Source organism: Lethenteron reissneri, chromosome 21 (assembly GCF_015708825.2).
Source record: "Lethenteron reissneri isolate LAM-NWPU_2019-01 chromosome 21, ASM1570882v1, whole genome shotgun sequence".
NCBI classification, from domain to species: domain Eukaryota; kingdom Metazoa; phylum Chordata; class Hyperoartia; order Petromyzontiformes; family Petromyzontidae; genus Lethenteron; species Lethenteron reissneri.
The window spans coordinates 21,656,018-21,678,529 of NC_083799.1; the positions used below are offsets into that span (position 1 = coordinate 21,656,018).

At 42.5% G+C, this 22,512-nt stretch overlaps 1 protein-coding gene across 1 annotated transcript in view; it reads left to right on the plus strand.

Moving 5' to 3' along the window:
* Window positions 1–10,406, plus strand: part of LOC133345395 (tumor necrosis factor receptor superfamily member 16-like) — a 43,460-nt gene extending 33,054 nt beyond the window's left edge. Inside the window, exons 6-7 of the mRNA XM_061556104.1 lie at window positions 2,096–2,241; window positions 4,702–10,406. Coding sequence (XP_061412088.1) covers window positions 2,096–2,241; window positions 4,702–5,027 — 472 coding nt within the window. The 3' untranslated portion in view covers window positions 5,028–10,406. The remainder of the gene's footprint in view (window positions 1–2,095; window positions 2,242–4,701) is intronic.
* The last annotated feature ends 12,106 nt before the right edge of the window (window positions 10,407–22,512 follow it).

A 22,512-nucleotide genomic window follows, 5' to 3' on the forward strand; every position in this document is an offset into this window, starting at 1 on the left:
GGGATCGATCCCCGCGTCCTCCACAGGCGAATATATTTTAAATCCTTTATATTAAGTTCGCTGCCACGCATATAAAGGATTTATAGTGAAAAACTTTGTTTTTACGGGTTATACGTATTGGTTAGCCGACACTGGATTTTAATGAGAACAGAAAGACATAACTTGGGTGCAGTCATGTCCTTCGTGTTCCACAGTAGTAGCACTTTCCATGTTTCACCTTTCTGAGCCGAGTCACTTTGTTCCATACATCTCCCAACATATAAAACACACAGCAATTGTCAAAAGCCAAGCATCTACAGGAACACACGAATCCTAGGGTGACATGATTTTGCTGTTTTTTCCTGGATTTTTCTGTTTACGCATAGTCACTTTAAGATGTTTTCTTGTTCATGTTTTTTGTTTTTTGTTTGTTGCGGTTGCACGCGATTCAAGAGCCGAATGGCTCACAGGGCTACACCTAATAAATAAAACTGAAACATTATGGGTGGGGCAATTTTCAGTATAATGGTGTTTTTAGTTCACCGCCACATTAATTAAGCACCCATTTTTAGGGGCACTTTTGTAAGATTTTGCATAGATTTAATGTGATAACTTTACATTTTAAAAGTTGATCAAAGACATTATCAATCACCTAGGCTAGTGATTTCCCATATCTTATCATCTGTCTACTGGACGAAAGCCTCCCCACGCTGTCGCATGCCTGCAATGCCACAATCTATCTCGCTCCTACACATGAACTGATCTCATTAATCACGTGCAAAAGGTGCTGTGACCCGAGTGTGGATGAGAGGTGATTTGAAACATTTTCAGAGGTAGCTCAGCGATGTCCACTTCCATAGACCAGTCTCTAATCGTCATCCTCTAAGGTGTCCTCTCACCCTCATCTGCCATTCCATCACTGGGTTTGTTTATTGTCAATTGGCAATCATCCCTTCTAGCAATCTTTCCTGCCCAAGCCCACATTCCTTTCTTGACAATTTCCAATCCAGGTTGAAAGTGTTAATGCATTAGCTTTGTTCGTCCGTCTGCCTCTAATGACATCTACCACTGAGCCACATTGTCCCCTGGCCAATATACATCTCTTATAACGCAATTGCAATAACGTTGCATTGATGAGTTTGTTCCTTTAGTGACGTAGCTATTCAAATCATTAACCAGTGTTCACATCTGAGGTGCAATGTCAGTGACACATAATGTTGTGCTGGCTGATAATTAAATGACGGTTTATTTTAACAACATTAATTTCATTTTCATTGTCTTTCCTTTAGAAATATCACAGAATAGAAAATTGATGAATAAATACAAAAGCTCGAAATGTTCATGGGACCTTTGTAAATCAAATATGAAACTAAGTTTGATTGTCAACTATTTTGCTTTGGATAAAGAGAGAAAAACAAAACACACAACCCAGAAACACATGAGAAAACATCACGTGCGTTTGTTTCCTTATTGATGCACTCGCACACACTTGGTATCCGTACAGAGAAAACAATATTGTATGTCAGGAAAAAAAACAAATTGGAGTGGGTTTGCTGATCCTAAATTCCCACATGCTTTAAAAGGGCCCAATATAAATGCAGTTCACCTGGCTCAGTTGGGGTGCAAGGCTGGTACCAATCTGCAAACTCTAATGTCTGCCAGCTGTGCGGTCGCCCGTGCCAGGAATTTTGGATAGGGAAGGGTCGAGGGAGTAAGGATGAAGGGCTCTTTGAAGGAGCCAATGTAATGTAGTTCTTTTCCCGATATAGGCTTCCATTAGGAGGGGCTATGGGAGGACCACTGAGCAGATATATGAGTGGCTTAGGACCTGCCTGTGGTATAAACATGCCCTTCCCCGAGCTCCTGGTGGCATTCTCCAGTGGCGTTCAGCTACCCTGCATTTAGACTGGATGATGCAAATCCAGTCAGGATATCACTGCAGCATTCTCAGACCAATTTTAATTCCCTCTATAGCAACTGTATTTCGGACAAACGTTCACAAACATTGAGTTGAGATTAGAAAAAAAATCACTGGGTAACTTCGGCACACCATTAGGGCTCACGTTTGTCCCCTGGAACTGGCCCGGCGTTTGTTTGACCGGTGTTTGTTTGGCAGGTGGCACAGCTGCAAGAACGTCCAGGGCAGCAAGGCGCGTGGCGAGTACAGCCAGGCGGCCGACGGGGAGAAGCAGCACCAAGACAGCGGTGTGTTTGTGGACGTGCAGAACGCACAGGAGCAACAGCAGCCTCAATCTGCAGCAGGTGAAGCAGGAGTTCATCCGATTGCTAGACGCACTTCATCCCATCCACATTCAGTGCACGTATCCATCGGATATGAGCTGTTGTGATTAAGGACAGGTGTGTTTATTGTGCCTTAAAACAAATATTGTGTGCTATGTGTATTTAGCAGACATAAAAAAACCACAGCACTCCTTGAGTGGAACGTTACATGAACTCACTATCATGTTGTGGAGCATTATGGGCAAATTAGTAACTAAATTAATGGATCTCCGTTCTGTATCTCCAGATGTATTGATGATTTGTTGACCTGGGTCCAGTGGCTCAGACTGAGTGATTTTGCTCATACCATTTGGCAACCATGCCAGCATTTGTTTCAAAAGCCTGCTTCTTCTGATGAAACCCAAAAGTTTGAAATCGGCCAAGAATGTTTTAATTCAAACGGATGCTGCTCGATAATAATGCACCGTAAAGTCTATGCAACCAATAGAAAATAGACACACGTTATATTTATGTGCAGGTATGGAATAGCGGTTTATTGATATATGCGATTAGAGTAGTTTTCTCCATTGATCTGCTTAAATAGGGTGATGCAATTATCCCATTTTAATACTGCATGTGAATAATACATTCAGATCACCGAATTTAACACTGCACCACATTTCATGTTGCTCGGGCAGTGTGTGACACCACGTCTCCACACTTTGTGTGCGTTGCGTTCAGCATGTTCCACAGGATTGTGCTGGACAAACAGACCGATGCCTTGCCTTCATGCAGTTTATCAATGTAATCAGTTCAGGCGACATTTCCATCTGTTGTGATACTACATCAATGTTATGCTTGTTATCGCACAACGTTACGCGATGGGTATTTGTGTTGTACAACATTCCCCGTGGCTATTTGGCATATAATGTGTGGCATACGCTCTGCATGAGAGCTTGCTTAAGCGAGTGTGAATTGTTTAACCACGTGTCCGCGGTGCACTCGAAGCGATCGGACATCAGGATGCAATCAGTTGCACCTGGAAATGATTGAGTCAACAGGAAATTGCGTGGAGTAAGCGTTTGTCAAAGCAGACACTGCCGACAACAAACGTTAGTCGAAGATACGCACCTCATTAAAACATTACGCTAATTGGACTTTGCGCGTTGGCTAAAGGGGGCTTTTTGTTTGCAGGGTCACCGACCAACGAGGCATTCGTTGGTGTTTAGCAAGCATTTGTTAGCACTTACTAAACATATGCTTGTACTTAATAAGCATTTCCCATGCGCTACTAACGATTCAGTGTTGCTCTTTTGAACATTAGGGATGTTACTGTGGTGTGACGGTTCGCACACTGGACTTGCAATTTCAATGTCGTCGATTCAATATCCCGGCACAGCAATTGAAACAATGTCCACCTATCTCACATCCCCCTTCCTCTGCCCACCCAGCAATATAAATGGGTAGACCGCAGTTAGTCGATCTCCACTTCACATGCCATTGGGTACAGTGTGGGTACTACCAAGATGTATGTTGAACTTCGTTCGCACCATACGTAGCCAACCGTGCTAATCAGAGGTGCAGCGGGATGGACAACGAACTAAACACAAAAAGCAGTTCTTAAGAAATTCTTTGCAATCCAGATTTAAAAGCGCATAGCTCCAGTGGCTTCCCAATATCGGAAGAGCGTTCCAGATGGCCGCAGAAGTGCACACGAAAGCACGCGATGCGGTGACCATCGTTGTTTAATGGCTAGCCAAAAGCCACCACTGCAAGGATGAGCGGATTTCGCGTGATGGTTTATGCTCCTTGACGAGATGAGCGAGGTATTGTGGTTCATTTGTGGCAAGCACTTTGTGTGTAACGAGTGCGACCTTAGAATGTATTCCCTATGATGTAATGGTCTGGCAAGTGTGCAAGAGTAGGCCAACACACTCTATAGTGGGGCTCTCTAAAGCTCCCTTTGGTGGAAGCCCTTCTGTCAGCAGCGACGTGATGAAGCTATCACAAGGCGGCACCTTCACCATTTTTAGGGGCCGTCCATAAATGACGTCACGCACCGGTGGGGGGGGGGGGGTCAGACATTTGTGACGATGTGTGATGAGGGGGGGGGGTGGGGGGTGTTGGAGAAATGTGACGTCACATCAAAATGCGCAACTTTAAATAAATATAGGCAACACATTCTACTTAATTAAATATACTTTTTAATAAATGCTTTCTCCTACAACATCAGAGTGCAGCGCCACATTAAATACGCACTACAATGACAATAGTTTAAAGCGATTTGAAGCATGTTTTATTTTGGGGGGGGGGGGGCAGAGCTTTGTGACGTCATATTTGAGGGGGGGGGGGGGTCTGACTTTTTGTGACACCGTGTGACGACGGGGGGGGGGGGGTCAAAATTCGTCCAAAATCGCGTGACGTCATTTATGGACGGCCCCTTACACAGTGGCACGCGGCGCCTCGCTGACCTCTACCATGTCTCCCATTCGGCTTTGCCAGGCAACGCGGCGGCAGGCACGAAGTGGCTATACGACGCGCTGCCCCCCCACAAGCAGGAGGAGGTGGAGAGGCTGCTCCTGGGGGCGTCCGGCACCGGCGCCGACGATGCCACCGACTGGAAGGGCCTTGCGGCCGCGCTGGGCTACGCCGAGGCCGAGATCGCGGAGTTGTCCGAGGGCGAGCGACCAGCGCACGCGCTCCTCGCCGGGTGGTCGTCCCGCGAGGGAGCCAGCGAGGATCTGCTGCTGGACGCGCTGGGGCGCCTGCAGCGCAGCGACGTCGTGGCCACGCTCCGCGCAGAGACCAGCGCCGTGTCCGTCGTGTGAGGATGGGGTTGGGGGGGGGGGCATTCGTTGCGGTCACGACGCCCATGTCCCCAAGGAGGGAGGTGGGGTGGAGGCTGAGCGACGCCGTACGGCTTCGGGGGGAAATCATCAGCAAGATATGTCGACCCAAGACGAGAGCCCTCTGGGGCGTGGTGTGGCCACGGCTGGTCTCATGTCCCCCAATTTGGTGGTTGCTCCCAGGACCGGCCCTAGACCTTTGGGGGCCCTAAGCAAAATTTGGTTGGAGGCCCCTTTGATGTATGATTTTTTTCACCCACTAGCTAGCAGTGACTCTAGGGGGCCCTCTGCTGGCCACGGGGCCCTTTGCAATTGCAAGGGTCGCTTAGTGGCTGGGCCGGTTCTGGTTTCTCCCCTACACAGGCCCGCAGTGATCACGTCAAGCTTTGGCCCACCCCCCTCTCCGCCGCCACCAGGCAAACCACCAGAGATGCGTGCATTTAATGTCGCGTCTTTGTTTGAAGGAAACTTTTGTCTTCTGAGCGCGGTTGAAACCGATTTAGTTTGTTACATTCTCGAATCTCGGCCTGTTTCAAAGAAAGAAAAAAAAGTTACTAATACTTCACTGTTTTATCATCTACTGTAACCTTTCTCTTCTGCATTAAGATTATATCTTGTTCCGTATTTTTTTTGTTTCATGCTCCCAAATGTACGTATGTTGAACTTCTTTCGCACACTTTGTAGCCAACCGTGCTAATCGGAGGTGCAAAATGACACCTTTTAGATAAATAATGGCCAAAGTAGCTTCACGCAAATATTCGTTGTAAACCTGCGGGATGATTATGAGATAAATTAGGTGAAATGCAAGTGTTCCCTTAAGCTCCACACACCATATATCTCATTAAGTAGTGTTAATTTACATTGCATATAAGGAATAACAGTGCTATGCATTGTAAATACAATTCCCACAAATTTAGGGATACAAACTTTCAATTTTAGACAGTTGCCAGGTATGGGGTTAAAGTCTTAACTCCACGGCACGTGTCACTGTCAAATAATTATAAAATAAACAAACAAATGTGACCCCCATGCTAACCCTCACCTGTTATTAACCCAGTAATTGCTTGTTAATACTCAGACCTAGCAAAGTTGCCCTTGATCTCCGAATGTTAATTGTTAACCAGAAAACGCCATACACATCTGTGTAAATATCTGCTCACTCTTAATGCAGCCAAATCCATCTGCCTCCTATTAAGTCAACTATTTTTTTTCTCTGTTTTTGTAGTCAGAATAATAATTAAAAAATCCTAAATTATCGTTTTGTATATTTACCCTTCTTAAACAATGCATGGAAAAATGGGATACGTTTCTTGCGATGTCAGTTTAAAGCTCTAAATAGAACTAAAAACTAAGTGATCAGGCAATCTTTTTTTAAAGCTAACAATTACATGACCAATCAATGAAAACTGCAGAAATTGTGCCGTTTGAGTGGTTCTCTGTGCATGTTAATGGAAAGGTATCCGCATGATGAGAGTTGAACATTTATCGGGTGGCCACGACCTGCGAGATCACTTGGACGCTCTAGAGCCCATGCATTACCGACATCCGCATCGCACGCTCGACACGCCGTCTTGTCCGCATTGGGTTGCAATCTGACCCAACGATGCTGCCTTAAATGTCGACGAACAAATGTCAATCGCTGCATTAATTTGCAACTTTTTTTTTATTCTTCTGGAAACCGCAAAAAAACAGAACATACATTTGTTGGACGTTGTATCCGTGCTTTCCCATGTGCGCGTTGTGTGTACATTTGTATGCAAATAACTTACACTATCAACGTTTATAAAGACATGTAAATTAAAAAATGCTGTTTACATTCAGCTATTTTTTTCTGAAATTGAATAATTCCAAATGGTGTGTTTGTATGAAGGTTTAAAGTGAATGTTGTATGAAGAAGCTCTGGGTTTTCTCCCTATTTCATGGCTGATGAGGATGATATGACACTTGAATGATGCATTATATATGGGGAAGCAGAATTATCAATAGGCGTTTATTTGTCACGATTCATGGATTTCAGAAAACAAATATGCTTCGCGTATTCTCCCGCTTAATTCCATAGGTGCAATTAAGGTGACAAGACATGAATTGTACACGGAGTAATTGTCTGTAGTATCGATGCAAACATTTATTAGATCGTACATTCAGGTGTAATTGGAGATAGTACAGTAATAGGGAAAACATACTGTACTGTCGTTGCAATGTTAACACGTGCAACATACAGCACACGTGCTTCAGTAAACATGTATTTCAACCAGCCAACAATTACCAAACTCAATCCGAGGCTCTCCTTTTATGCTATGGAAGGTAAACAGAATTTTTCCAGATTTTTTTTTTAACGTTAGTACAACCCACTGTGTTTTGCGAACCACACTTTGACAATTGTTCGACTATTTGTATATGCTTTAGCAGTCAGTTTTCAAACTCAGGATTCACCATTTACTTATACCGTTTCACGGCCATCGGCACTGCTTGCGAGCTTTGTGCCATTGCATTTAACGATTTTGTATCAGTACCCAAAACCAACCATACTACAGGGATGCAACCACACTCCTTATCGCTGTAATCACAGATTTAAAGGGGATCAAATTATAATGCTGCTTGTGTTATTTACTTCAGTGGCATGGCAAGGGAAGCATACACATGTCCATCACTGGGTTAGGATATTGGATATGAAAAATTTAACATCATGCATTATCACTGCATCCGGCTATGTCTCATTATAAGCCAGATGTTTCAGTGTAGCATGTATATCATTACGTATGTCTTGATTGCAGTATATAGCTTCTATGACTTGCGAAATAGGACGAAGGGCCATGGTCATCAGATATTCTGTGTTTTGGATAATCTTCACACAGTCAACCTTAATATTGTATCTAAATGTGTTTATACACCTTAGCCAGCTTCACGCTCTTAATACTCTCATGTATTTACGGCCGTATCTTTATTACAAGTAAAACAGTATATGACATGATACCACCAAATTTCTTCAACTTCAAAATGCACGATTCTAATTAAGCGGCGTCCACACGAAAGAAGTTAACCATTCCAGACAATGGCTTATCAAATGTGGCATCTGTGCTGCAGAACGTGGGACACGTTTTGTTGTCCAATGTACTTCAATGTTGATATTAGATATTGAGCTGAACCTTCACTAACATCCATCAGTGGTGGGAGCATGCGTCCAGCCCAGGCCCCTACTCACATGGCTCCCATCTGGTCACCCAATAATAATTCCCCCGGCACGAAAGTAACCGGAGAATGATCCAATTATAGATGCCCATCAAAACGATAGGAAGGCATTATAGATATATATTTTTTATTTTTTTTCAAAGCCACTTAGTTTCACATAAAAATGTTAATAATCTCCTCTGTAATACATGGAGCCCTCTCTTTCAAAATATCCAGTCACCTGCTGGGAATACAAATGGTAATGAGAAATCAGTGGGGTATCTATAAATGTACTATAAATATATTTAGTCAAGGTAGTCTGTCGACTTTGGAGGCTTACATTCTGCAGCACAATACCAACCTTTTGCCTCCCACTCTCGCTTCACGCCACTACTAGGCAATCTCACGTCAGGCACAGATACGACGCTGCCAAGGCAGCATCGATTAATTCTACACATTGCTCTCACTGATTTGTCTTTCTCCACTGCTGGCCACATCGTCACTAAGGGAACACCACCTGTACGTGCAGACGGCATACGCCATAATGCAACTCGGAGGCTCTCGGAATGCAAGATGTATGTAACCATGACTTTATTGAGAATTGAAAAGAAGCGTGAGAAGAAAGCAAGTCGAGCTGGAAAGCCAATCTGCCAAGCATACGTTGTTTTCTCTTCGTGGGCATGATTTGCAGTGTGTGACAATGTGCGATGGCACATTGTCGTTGATCACAACGGCTGTTTGGGTGTCGAATGTTACATTCAATAGCCCAGTTATGCCGTTCGTGGAAGATGGGGAGGTGGGGAGATGGCACAAGGCAACAAAGAAAGTCACGTGATCAGAGAGACTGGAACTGCGATTCCCATGGCAGGTGATGCATTCATCTAAAAGTGAAACAATAAAAGTTCAAGTTTTAATTTGTCATGGCAATTGCTTGCTATGTTTCATGCGAATTATTGCTGTGTTAATGTCAAGCACATTTGTTTTATAGCAATGCATGCTGGAGGAGAGCTTGGGTACTTCTGAAAAAAACAGAATAGTTGTAATGAAGTTGTGGGTACCAAATTTGGGGTGTGTGAAGTCTACATGCAGGAACCCAAATCAACAACAGCTAAATTTCGATTTAAAGCTTTCGTGACTGCAGGGATTCATCTTCTTGGTTCTTTCGGTAAAGTCATCACGTAGAAGGGAAGTAATAAAATAATAAAAATAACTTTACCGAAAGAACCAAGAAGATCAACAACAGCTGTTACAATGAACTTGTTTATACATAACATATATAATATAATGGAACTTTGGTTACGTTTGTGCGCATTGAGATGCCTTTGATATATCCTATTTTTGTTTTGACAAAGGTAAGCGAATATCATACCGCAAACTATACGTCGCCGCGGTTGTATAATTGCTGCATTAAATAAAGATTTGGCACGGTGGTTAAAACTAAACAATTTTGAAAGGATGTTATGATCAATTCAACGAGATTCTAATTGCGGGCGTATGTAGAAATAGCAAGAGATGCGTGGCTGCATTGAATTCTTTTTATAACGTTCGAGACCTTCATTGCACGTGTGAGAGGATCAAGATCAGTGGCCAAAGTGCAGCACGGCAAATATTTAACTCGGTTCATGTTGAAATGTAATTTGAGAGCAAATTAATTAATCTAATGATGATAATTAGGCACTTGAGGAATGCGGCTCGGGTTCCATATGACGGTGTGATGACGCCGTTAAACTCTTTGGAAATCTGATAGTAAAGTGATTAGCCAACAGCGTTACATTTCTATAAAATGTTTGGGAACATTGCACTCTGCGACACTTGTGAATATTGTTGAATCGATCCTTTGTAAAAAAAAAAAGTGTGACATACGTGTGCATGATCATATACGGTACTCGAAACGTTCTGCTTTCCTCGGCCTATGTTTGTGTCTATATTCGTAAAACGTTGGTCTGAATTTTATGTAATTCCCCAAACTATTGGAAATGTCTGAATTGATGGCATAGTAGTGATAAAGTGTTTGCCTCTTGGCATAGTCATGTGTTGTTTCCAAGATATTCCGGTGTCGAAATCGGTGTTTTCCTAAATCATCCATCATGCACAACGCTGCTAGTGAATGGCAACGGTGTTGTAATGTATTGCTCCAAACAGCTCACAGCTGTTTCATTTCACTGTCTTTATCATAATAAAAATTGTATTCAAGCACACGCTTGAAAAGTATGTTTTTTCACTTTTTTTTTTTACCTTTCAACTCACATTGCTCCAGAAACTTGAAACTCTCCCACAGGACAGAGACAGACGATTATATGAAGGTTGTCAATTCCAGGAATTATAGTTCAGAGAAAAGTAAGGCAGGGTTCAAAATTATCCCAAGTATCTCATTAAAAAAAAAACTTTGCATGCTGCTGGTAAACATGTTGCACAATGCTTTATTTTTATTGAATAGATAATACTTATAATTTAAAAAAATTGGCTGATACATAATAACTTACGAAGCACAGCTTTTCTCGTTTGCAATGTCTGGTCAATATTTTAGTACTTTTGTATCAGTAAAGTCATATCTGAGTGTATGAGAGCCACTGGAGCTATGCACTTTTTAATCTAAATTGAAAGTAATTTCTTCAGAACTGCCTTTTGTGTTTAGTTTGTTGTCCTCCCACACCTAGCACGGTTGGCTACATACAATGCAAAGAAGTCCAACATACATACATACGAGTGTTCTCATATATCAGTTATCCTTATGCAGTTTATACTCTTTGTTGGGGAATTAAATTTATATTCTGATTTAAAAGTGTTAATCCCAATTCTTATTCTGAACATTGTCAAGAAATTACATCCCACAATAAAAACACATTAAAAAAAAACTGAAATTCTTTACGCATGTGCAATCCACGTGCAATTATCAACACCATTTCTAAAGACCTTCTGATGTGGGAATTCTCATTGGCAGATATTCAAGGTGGCCTTGGAGGCTGCTAGCAAATTACACTAAGCACTCTAAATGAGATTCCTATAGGGAGTTGTGTTTCTGTGGCTTCACAACCCTTCCATTACACACGCACGCACACATGCTGTCACCGCAGTCTAGCTATAGGTGTCACATAAATATTATGTCCACGAGACCAAGGACCCTGCACGTTTCTGCAGGTGGGCAACACATGTTCTGGGATAGTGAGGTAATTTGCGTGTAAGGCACCCACGTGTCTCTCATTCATGGCTGTTGGCTCCAATGGCCAATGTGAAAAAGAGAGAGAGAGAAAACAACTCAAATAAAAACAGCTGGGCCCCAAGCGGAGAACAAAGGCTGCTATGGAAGCGCGGTTCAGCAGTGATCAGACAAGCGAAACGCCTCACAAGGCAGCGTGTCTCCGACGCAAGGCATGGCATTAATCATCCCTTGCGCGCCTCTTAACAAACGCCAACCCCAATTGTAGTGAATAGCCGGAGTCAAGCGATCGCGCTTGATCAGGCCTGCAAGTCTCACAGTTCGCCATGCAACGGTGTAATGGCTGTACGAAATAATAAAACGACGTCGTTGTGCAATTCGCATTTGGAGGGGTAATGAAAACATGTATTTACACCTCGAATTGTTTAATTGTATCGATTGATTTCGTGAGAGGAATAATAGTGCAGTGGTTGATCTCAAGTTACATCCTACAGGCCTTTTGGAGTAACTACTTAATAATGCAGTGCAGGTGGAGCGTTGGCACAGTGGTTAGCGCACCCCACGTTGAACCCGGTGACCTGGGTTTACTTCCTGGCCACAGTTCGCATCAATGGGGAGTGATATTTGAACTCGTCCTGGCATCCCACCCATCCACAAATCTGCACTGACCAGTGTGATGAAGTATGGTCAAAGAACCTCCCCCCCCCCCTGGCCAGCACAGCATATGGAAGTATTCATCCAGCATTTGATTGACAAACGGAAATAAATTAAATCCGTCATTATTGTGATATTTAGGGCAGGTGAATATTTAGTGATGAAATTAACATTATGGAAACACTTTCTACATAGATAGCATCAACAACACATTTAAGAAAGTAATGTATACTTTGCCTTACAACAGCGGCATTTATGATCTTAACTCAAAAAGTGCAAACATTTCGCAAAAAAGTGATTATCATCTACTGGACATCTGTGAAAAACTCCTGGACATCTGTGAAAAAGAGCTTTGTAGTTCATCGGATTCCTCCAGTATATAGATAAATATTCTGATTCTGCTTACAAGACATGGAAATGTGCCAAAATCGGCTTGCCTTCCCCCCCCTTTTTTTTGCAACCAACATGCCACCCACCATGAAGCAATTCACCGAAGGGAAAGTTCCCTTCCCATGGTGTCACATTCGGCGACTCCCCCGCTCACTCGCGGACATCACCCAGCGAACTTAATGAAGCGTGGAGGAAGCTTGAGTGGTCTTCCTGAGGGCCTTCCTCTCTCAACGTGCGGCCCTGGCCGGAGCTTTGTAAGTCACTGGTCACTTCCGACTGATTTCCCTAGGCTGTCATTTGTCTCCGCGAACTTCTGGATAATAATGCCCATAGCCTAATCTCTTTAGGAAAGACCCTTTCACGTCTGTGGGCTCGTGCAATTGACATTATTTAGAGTGGACGTGCAGCCACTTATTTTTCCTGTTAATTTGCGGTGTTGTTTAAATGTTTAATTGATTGAACACATTGCCTTGAAATGCGAAAAGGCCACTGTTCTCAAACGTACTGTGATTGTGTGTGATATAATGCATTCGCTGCGCCTCGTTATATGTGTATATCACAGTATTTCTCACTAAATCGATGAAGCACAAACCAGCGTATGTAAATCAAATGCTTAAGCCAGAAAGCATTGCTTCTGAATATGTTCACTGAGGCTGCTTAAGGATCCACAAATCTTTGGGTTTGATAGCTGATGCATTTATTTCAGGTCAGCCTGTGTTATGATAACGAAAATTGTGCCAAGGAGCCAGCGCATCTGCGCATGTACTTGTTGCATGAGCCTTTTTAATAACTGCCATGAATAAAAAAGTGAAAACTGTTCCGTATACATATGTGATGCTTGTTCAGCATTACTTTAAAACATTTTTGACGTAAAATAGAATCTTGATTTGAAGCTTTCGTGACTGCAGGAATCCATACTCTTTGGTTCGTTCCGTGAAGTCACGTAGATAGAAAAATAATCGATCACGAGGTTTCGATCGCAATACAAGCGACCGTCTTCAAGTGAGTAGACCGTCTTCCTCACCTGAAGACGGTCGCTTAGTGTTGCGATCGAAACGTCGTGATCTATTAATTTTCTATCTACGAGACTTCACCGAAAGAACCAAAGAGTATGAATTAGAATGTTGCGGAGGAACAGTGGAGCGGTCTTTAGCACACCAACCACTGCTCCACAACACCACTGCCACCTTTCACCAACCTACATTTGCCATCGTGGCGACGCATGGTCAAACAACCCACGGTTAACATCTTGCGGTGAGTGATGTCTGAAGCTGTTCTGGGTCCCACTCATCCACCCAATGCACAAGTATGCTAAAGTGTGGTCAAGCAATCTCCACGAATGTCACCAGTGGACTGACAAAGGAATGTTTATTTGTATTAATTTTGTATAACAGACTTGCTCATTGAGGATTTGTCTTTGTCAAAATATGCATCGTGAATAGTCTAAAGACTATGAATGCACTCTGTTAATGCCGTTGTACCCTATGTCACAGCAGACAATAGACCGCTCACATAAAGTGTCAAGGGATCTTTAGCATCTGCTAGGAAATGCGATAACTTTTTTTTATCACTTCTCTAATGATGGATTTCAAGATGCCTGTGCCTACTACACAGCACTGAGGCTAGGATTGAGTTTTCAAGCCATTGACCTATATAGGGCGAGGAAGTGAATATCCCCTTATATTGAGTCCAGCAGCCAGAACCCTTGTGATTATCATAATCAGAATATTGCTTTGTCCTGGAGGAATCCGATTAGCTATAAGCTCGTTTTCACAGATGCCCAGTAGGGGCGAGTTTAGAACGTTACAATAACAAACAGTACAAAATCACGATCGTAGTGCAATGTACAATAAGGTAAACAAATCATCCAAAAACATACAATTAAAACTAAACCATCCCCATCCTACCAGGCAAGGCCTACTGAGGTATTCGCCACAAGGGGCACGTGGGAGTCTGTTAAGGCAGTGGTGGCAGAAAAAGGTGAGATCGGGTGAACGATTGCATGATTTCTCCAGCCACTAATTTTCCTCCAGTATAAAACACAGAGTTCGGTAGGGGCACCGTGATCAGCGTATTTCACGATGAATCCAACGACGATCTCAGATCGATCCCGCCGAAGGCTAGCATTGGTGGCGAGCAATATCTGCACACATCTTGGGTGCTCCCTTCACCAAGCTGCACTGACCACAGTGGTGACGCGTGGTCAAACAAACCCACTGACCAACAAGGCATGGGGGGAGGCCTTCATCCACCAGTGGCATGAGCAAATAATTGCAGGGGAACACTTGAACTGTTTTAGATTTACACAGGCTTCCCATCACACTGCTTTCGTAGAGCTATGATTTGCTAAAGCAGCTGTGAAAACAAGCCTACTTGTGCACACACTCGGATGTAGAAAATATATAATTGCTGCCATATTGTAGCAAACTGTCCATTATAAGTCTCTTAATTATCCTAGTCTAGAAAGCTCCAAATATTAATTTAAAGTTGACTATTTTTACCTGCACCATTGTTTTGTGATATTTTCCAATTTTTTTATATGCTACGATAACATTAATACGAGTAAACACACTGTTAAAGGTGAACAGTGAACGGCAGACTGACAATGAAACGTCTTTGTTGCTTAAAATGCCCGATACATTAACAAAGGTAAATGCATCTTGGGCTGTCAATGGTCGCACCTTGATTATATTGGCATGCAGGCTACAAATGGGGTAAAGCCCAGACAAGCCGATCCATCTGTGCGTCTGCCTTTCTGAGATTTCTAAATACTCCGCCATGGCTCCCGATCCTGTCCGTGATGTAGCCTCTCTCTGGCTCACGGTCGATGGCCTTCATCAATATTTCATGCATCGTTTTAGTGAATATTTTTTTTTCTCTTACAAACATTTTTTTCCCCCTCAATATCCCAAGAGAGACGTGATGAGGCCCATTATCAATCAGTTTTGTACAGTTGAAGAGTGCCTTACGTAGAGAGAATACTGCTCGCACTAGAAGTTTAATTAACTGTGGCGGCTTTGCACAACAAAGAGAGTATTGTGCCCTAAGTATCAGGGGTCCCTTTTAAGTAAAGCAAATGGAACTGCAAGAACAATAACAACATCTGGGGGGGGGGAAGGGGGGAATAATAAATAAGTACGTAAATATATACATTTTTAAACTCGAGTGGCCTTGAAGGCTAATCTCCACCTGGTCCCAGGAGCTCCCATTATGACTCTAGTTAGAGTCCCTATTTTACAGAGGTTCAGAACTGGTCACTCTATGTCAATTGTCAGAGGAGATAGACGCACAAAGCTCTTGCTGACTTTGTGAAGGTTGGCCCCACTGTGCCGTGACTAATTAGGACGGGACCTCAGTGCCCTCATGGTTACGGCTATGGCCATGTCTCTTTGACCTCTGCCTGGCCATTTGCCTCATGCTCGCAAGGCAGCTTCTCTTGCTGGAGCCACACAAATGCTCTCCTGTGCTTGTCCCATTGCCCTGGTTGGCTCCTCCCATGCTCTGCCTGACGATAGTGCCTGCTGTTTCCTGATTGAATGCACTCTAATTGCCCGAATGCATTAAACGCTGCAGACAGCAAAAGCCCCTGGGTACAGACATGCCGTGTAATGGACTTACTTTATTGATACGACTTTTGATACAACTCAGAAACCCCAGATGTAATTTTCCTTTGCTGAATTTGATGAGAAAGATATGTGGCCATGAAATATTGATATTCTGTAGGACTCCTTTAAAGGGTTTGGTTGAAAAAGAATAACTTTGTCTGAAATTCATTTTCAAGAAATTCTAATATGTTAAATTATTTCCTCGAAAATGTGGCAAGTTGGTTCCATTGATCAGTTTATGTTGCTGTTGATTTGCTCATGTAAATTAGTTTTCACTTCTCATATCAAACATACACAAACACACGCTTGTTCACCAAAACAAATACGAAACGACCTCTCCATAGGGAATGAACGCCTGTAATAGGTTGGTACAAATTTCGATTTAAAGCTTTCGTGACTGCAGGGATTCATCTTCTTGGTTCTTTCGGTAAAGTCACGTAGAAGGGAAGTAATAAAATAATAAAAATAAAACATAATAAAATAAAATAATTCTCACGACGTTTCGGCTACAACGTCGTGAGAATTATTTTATTTTATTATGTTTTATTTTTATTATTTTATTACTTCCCTTCTACGTGACTTTATCGAAAGAACCAAGAAGGTTGGTACAAGTGGATTGAAAATGAGTGCAGGAAAGGCTGTGACCAGATTTCCAAATCCAACCATAATGTGGAATGTGTAACTTGGTGTTATGAGTTGCACAAACAGCAGTAGTCACCCTCAGCAAAGACTCAATCAGTACGTTCATGTGCGAGGTAAAGGAGGAGCCCTGCAATTGCTTTGACAGGCCACTGCTTGGGGAAGGGCCTCCACTCAGACCTCATACGTCTTATTCACGTCTGTGGATTTGACAAAAGCAACGCGTAATTTTCTGATGCACCACCATCACAGATTCCTTATTGTCATTGCATGGTAAAAAAACACAACAAAGGACGTTATATATTCATTGTATTTATTGGAAATGTACTTCATAGATACAGCCCTGGCAATTATCTTCCACAAAACATGGTCAAAGGTATTGAGAGAATGATAGAAAATAACAAATTGACTCATTTGTATTACATTTTAATAAAATGTTTTATTCACCGAACATTGAATGACGGATTGCAGAAGTGTTACATTATTTGTGCACAACAGAAATGGATATTGAGCACCATTGTTAATACAACTTTACAGCCCTGAATGAAAGCTTTTCCCCTTTCCTTTCGTTCAAGGGGGTTGTTTATCCATACTTCACCAAGTTGGTCGGCGTGGGTTAGTGAAGGCTTGGGGGTGGGGGGTTCGAGTCTCAAGACCGGTTGTGAACTGTTTTTTTTTTGTGATTCACCCTAACAAAAAAATTTGACTGCCAACCGGAACCAAAGCATTACAAAAATAATCAGAACCATTACGTTTTCTACACACTGTTTATAAGGCCAATTAAAATAATCTTTATCCACACATCCCATCGCCCCATTTGGCATTCCCAGTTTGAAAGCTTTTCGGAAATGAACTTAATTATGTGCATTCACTGTCAGGAGCCAATGAGCCGGACAAAACATCTGTGTGGCTGACAGGTGGTGCCTGTAGCCTGTAACCCGAGGCCATGTGGAGGCTGACCTCAAGGCTGCTAGGGTCAGCATTAAAACATACGAGGGCTCGAAGGACATGCACAGAGTTGTTCCAGTAGCACATGTGCGTGGGAAGCTACCTAGAAAATTATTGACTGAGCTAACACAAACGTATGTATGTTGAACTTCTTTCGCACCATACATAGCCAACTGTGCAAATCAGAGGTGCGGGGGAAGGACAACCAACTAAACACAACACACTGTGGTTTCATAATTTCGGAAGAAAGAGCATTTCACACTACTGCCGAAGGGCATCTGAAAGCGTGCGGTGCGGTGACCGTCTTTGTACGATGGCTAGCCAAAAAACACTGCAAGGATGACCGGAATTTGTATGATGGTTTATGTAGGTATAAAGAGATGCTGCCATGGTATAATGGTTATCACACTTGACTTGCAATCCCAAGGTTCGCCGGTTCAATGCGATCTCCAGGCATGGCAGTTGAAGCAATGGGCCTGTCTCTTAAATTATCCTGCTGATTCTGATACTCCTGCTGTTATGGAGTGACTCATGCAGCCAGCTATGGCTACAGGGTTTGGTGGTACGTGTTGTTTATGTCGTTTATTGTGAAATTCGGTCACAGTTCCTATGATCACTGTTACATTGCTTTTATGACTTTATTTTGGTGATTTCGAAAAGTGTTTTGGTTTGGCCATGTTTGTTTGTTGTAGTATGGAGTTAGACTGATGGCTTTAATCTAAGTTGTCTTGTGGTTGTTGTTGTTTGACTTGCATCCCACTGGGATTTTTGCACACAGTGTTGGTGTACGATGCTTTTTCAGGAAGATTTTTCTGTTTTTTCCTGCATTTTTTCTGTTTGCGCATAGTCACACAGTCACTTTAAGATGTTTTCTTGTTCATGTTTTTGTTTTTGGTTTGTTGCGGTAGCACCCGATTCAAGAGCCGAATGGCTCACAGGGCTATACCAAATGAATGAAACTGAAACTGTGTCAATGTGTACACCACAGTTATTCGATCAGCAGGTCCTATGTGGTGGGGTAAAGTGTGGGTACTCCCACCACTTTCAAGATGTCTGGCCAGCATGGAAGAGTAGGCCAAATACCCTCTAGAGGGGCTCTCAAAAGCTCTCCTTAGTGGAAGCCCTTCTGCCAGCAGTGGCATGAACAGGACATTACAGGGATGTGCCTTTACCTTGTACATATATATGGTAATTTTACGAAAGTTTTTCATCAGTTGTGAACGAAAAAAAAGTAGACAGATTTTGAAATAATTGTTTTTATTATGATCTCTGGAACTACATGAACATGATCGTCACTTTGAATTTCTGAAATGCTGCAATCACTCTTTCTTTTTTTTCTGCTTGTAACTGACATAACAGGTTTGTGGAATTACCCTCGAAGCAGAGGTTGAAAATTCCACGTGTTACCATGACATTTTTGTCCACGGACATTTGAGCAACGGCCCTTCTTTAATAAAACTACGGGACTTCGACTTCAAATAAGTAGCATTGTGAAATTCGTTCGCGTATATATATGTTCATGTCTCAGGCGGGATTTGCCATTGATGTTTTTGAGAGCTTGAGCTTTCCCATGATGACTGACAATTTAGTCGGTCGAATCTTGAACAAAAATTCTGAATACTGTACGCGCATGTGCGATAATATAATAGACATATACGCACGAATATTAAATTTCGATTCAAAGCTTTCGTGACTGCAGGGATTCATCTTCTTGGCTCTTTCGGTAAAGTCACGTAGAATTGAAATAATAAAATAATAATAAATTCACTCAGACCTGTTCTCCACCTGAGGACGGCTACTTGCGTTGTGGCCGAAACGTCGTGAGAATTATTTGATTATGTTTTATTATTTTATTATTTCAATTCTACGTGACTTTACCGAAAGAACCAAGAAGACGCACGAATATTGTTTACACAAATGCTTGTGCATTGTACCGTGTATCTATATAATATTACAAGCTCACAGTTTATTATCACATATTTATTTTGTCATTGATTTGTTTTGACTGGCAAAAAACTCACAGAGAAGAGAATATTCTGAGACGGTAATGATGATGTTGTTGTAAGCACAACAAAAATGTGAAACAGATGCTGCAGTCACGAGGCAAAAATATGAATATACACGGACATCTTAAACCCCACGTATTCATGGAGTAACAACAAAACAAAGGTTTTTTTGAATTCCAACCAGTAAACTTGTATCCAGTTTCATAAAGCGCTGTTCAAAGAGGCCATATCACTTTGAAGTCAACGTACGGAAACAAAAAGCCACGGTGAGGGAGGGCATCATTCTGCGAGCTCCGTTAACCTCCAGGCCAAAGTTTCACGTGTGGCAAGGAACGGTCACTTAGACAAGGAGACCCTGGCGCCAGTTCTAGCTCTACCCCCCCAACCAACCATCGTGTTTCAGCCGTCAATCTCAGGAACCACAAGTGTACGTACCGTACGTTGAACTTATTTCACACCGTACGTAAGCAACCGTGCTAACCGGAGGTGCGGGGAAAGGACAAATGCTGTGGACAAACCACCGCACCGCACTGATAGACTAGGAGCGGTGTCCTACTGCTACGACGATGACACAAGTCTCAAGTCACACCTTAAAGATTAACAACAAATGTTGTACTTGTCCGACACGATATCCGATGTTTTGCTTCGCATGCTGGGCGCTTCTGCAGGTTTTTTTTCAGAATTATATTCCTTGCTGGGAGTTTCTTCATAATTCACGCTCTGAAGAAGATCATCATGTGCATGGAGTGAAACACGCGGTATGACGCGAACTTGACATAGTTTAAATGTTTTAAATGTGCAAAACATGAGCATAAACGTTCTGCAATGTTTGTTGTTAAGTTTGGTGTGTGGGCTGTATTCAGGCAAGGTTGTTTTGTGTCAGCGTTCGTTAAATAATTTATGTGCAGTAACCACAACCACATGTTTTGCATTTATATTTGGTCAACAATTATTACTTAATTAATAGTCGGCCTTTTTAACACGTAGGCTTTCGCGACCAATATCATCCATAATAGAGGTTTTTTTGGGTTAGATCGCGTAAATATATCAGTGTGTCGTTAATACCGGCCACCACCCGACACAGCCAACTAGTAAGGGTTGTCATGTAAACAGAACGTGCCAATTCGTTATAAGTACAGCACTAGTGTGTTGGAGAGCCAAGCCACAACATTTACAATCTGAGTACGACGTTTCACCAGTAATTACAACTAGCTTCATCAGGCGACAGCCAGATTTGTGGAGAAGTCCACCTGTTTCGTTCCTTATATAGAAGCGTAGATGTGGTGACCACGCTTCTGCACTCTTGCGCCACGTGGGGGGGGGGGGGGCAGGATTACTGAGGCAACGCACATTCTGCATGTGCATTATGCGAGCCCTTTGGACTTGTCCTTCCTGTCTATTGTGGGTATTAAAATAGCCCTACAAACGGTAATCACTTTTGTAGGCGTGCATTTATAATGTATTATTTGATGATTCACTTCCACGCAGCACTAAGGCGGCAGCTATCGGAATGGTTAAAGTAATTTTATTTATTTCAATTTCGATAGATTCTCGAATTAGTTAATCATATACTGTAGGCGCCTTGTTGGAAAAGTTCGTGCAGAAAAGCATGAACAAAACAGTGATGAATAATTAAAAATGATTGTTCTCTTCCCATATGCCATAACTCTGCAGGACATCATACAGCTACCGCATCCACAAATTTATGATTCGAGTTTCCACCACATTCTTCTTCCATGCCTTCACATTCTGTATTTGACCACTGCAACTCTTTCCCCTATGACTCCCGGGACTCAACCAGGGATCCTGCCATGGGAGTTTCGTGCCCCGGAATGAGAGTTTCGTGCCACAGAATGACAGTCTCTTCTGATTCTGTTACAAATATAGCTGAACTACGCTTCGGCTATGCTTAGCCTAACCATTACTGATTCCAGGCATCCGGAATGGCATTTCAGGTCAATTCCAGGCAGCCAGAATATACTGTATTGCAATGCAGAGGTAATGCTTAGTGTAGATAATTGGCCCTATGCCACCTTGATTCTGGCATGGCAACCAGACAAGATATGAAGGGCCATGGGGCTTGCCAGTCCGAGTGGAATTGCCATTTAAAGGGATGGCCAAAGCATATGTAATATAATTCAATTGTGATACTTGATATCGAGGTCATCCACCGAGACTACCACTGAAACCTGTGTGACTGCAACTCGGATTACCAGGACTATCAGTGAGACCACTTGGAAAAGTATGTCTAGTATTAGTCCCACCAGAGCCACCCTCCCTGGAATCACGATGCCAAATTTACAAACCATCGTGTGTCTACTCAGTTTATTATTGTCTCTTGTTGAAAAGTTGGTTAATTTGTGTTTAATACATGTGGTTGTTGCAGCATATGTTAGGGTGTTCAAACACCAAATAGACACCTATCAAGTCTGCATTAACCACACATGCTTGTGGTAAAACATGCAAACAAAGATGCTTTTATAATGTGTGCGTCGTCCTTGAAACTGATTGGCCTACTCCAGAGACAGCCTCCTTAATGGCCGTGTCTCACCAGTGTTAAACTAAAAAACCCCAAAAGGCGAACAAGGCAAAGACAATGCAAATGTCAAAGTATTGATGGCTCGGGTCGAGCCTATTTATTGCAATCATCTTGATGCTGACAAATAGGGTCCAATAGATTGTTGCAGCATATATCTGAACTATCTAGAACATGTAGTGGTTTCAGAGCTTTAATATTGAAGCGGGACTTCATTAATTTGGAGCTCTCCATCCTGACCTCCAGAAAATATTCCCTACGACCCCGCTCCCCTCCTAGAGCAGATAGGGGGGTTTGTGAGAAAAAATAACTATTCCATAAAAATTGTGCCCTGATCTGACGTTCTCTTTAATACTAAAACACT